This window comes from Sinocyclocheilus grahami, unplaced genomic scaffold, assembly GCF_001515645.1.
Source record: "Sinocyclocheilus grahami isolate Dianchi unplaced genomic scaffold, SAMN03320097.WGS_v1.1 scaffold3293.1, whole genome shotgun sequence".
NCBI lineage: Eukaryota > Metazoa > Chordata > Actinopteri > Cypriniformes > Cyprinidae > Sinocyclocheilus > Sinocyclocheilus grahami.
In genome coordinates this window covers 5074-5604 of record NW_015508438.1, presented here as the reverse complement: position 1 = coordinate 5604, position 531 = coordinate 5074, and the positions used below count along the sequence as shown (strand labels likewise).

Genomic DNA, 531 nt, shown 5'->3' with positions numbered 1-531 from the left:
TTTTTTTTTTTTATCATAGTAGCTACATCATAATTCATGTAATACTTAATGGTGTTGTCCATTTGCCTCCAAAAACGAGAATTGTACATCATTTATCAGCCTCTGGTCTTTGTTTTCAGACCCCTGATGTGCAGGAGCAGGTCCTCTATATGATCGCCCGGTCCTGTGCTCTGGAGGAGGTCAGTCTGGAGGCCAGCGGACTCAAAATGTGAGTTTCATCAAGGCCCTTGCGCTTATGAAAAGCTAAACACATTTACCCAATGTCTTTGAGGTAAGTTGATTCTCTTTGCATCCTCGATGCAGGGATTTTGCTGTGAAGTTGGCCGGCGCTTTTCGGGACAGTTCTGCCTCTGCTGTTCATATCATCAACCTCTCTCTCAATGCTATTGAAGATAAAGGTACTGATGCAGATATTCTCTCTGATCTGAGATTCTTTTTTTTTCTTCTGTGTACACATGCTGATATTGTGATTTCTCTGTTTTCTTGAACTTAGGAGTGATTGCTCTCAGTCAGAGTTTGGGCAAATTGCCT

General features: G+C 42.0%; 1 protein-coding gene across 1 annotated transcript in view; it reads left to right on the top strand.

The window, feature by feature from the left end:
- The window catches only part of LOC107576167 (leucine-rich repeat-containing protein 16B-like), a gene marked incomplete at its 3' end in the record, with an annotated part of 22125 nt that extends 21598 nt beyond the window's left edge, over positions 1–527 (top strand). The window contains exons 5-7 of the mRNA XM_016262410.1: positions 120–208; positions 304–398; positions 494–527. Of these exons, the coding sequence (XP_016117896.1) occupies positions 120–208; positions 304–398; positions 494–527 (218 nt within the window). The remainder of the gene's footprint in view (positions 1–119; positions 209–303; positions 399–493) is intronic.
- Between the last annotated feature and the right edge of the window lie 4 nt (positions 528–531).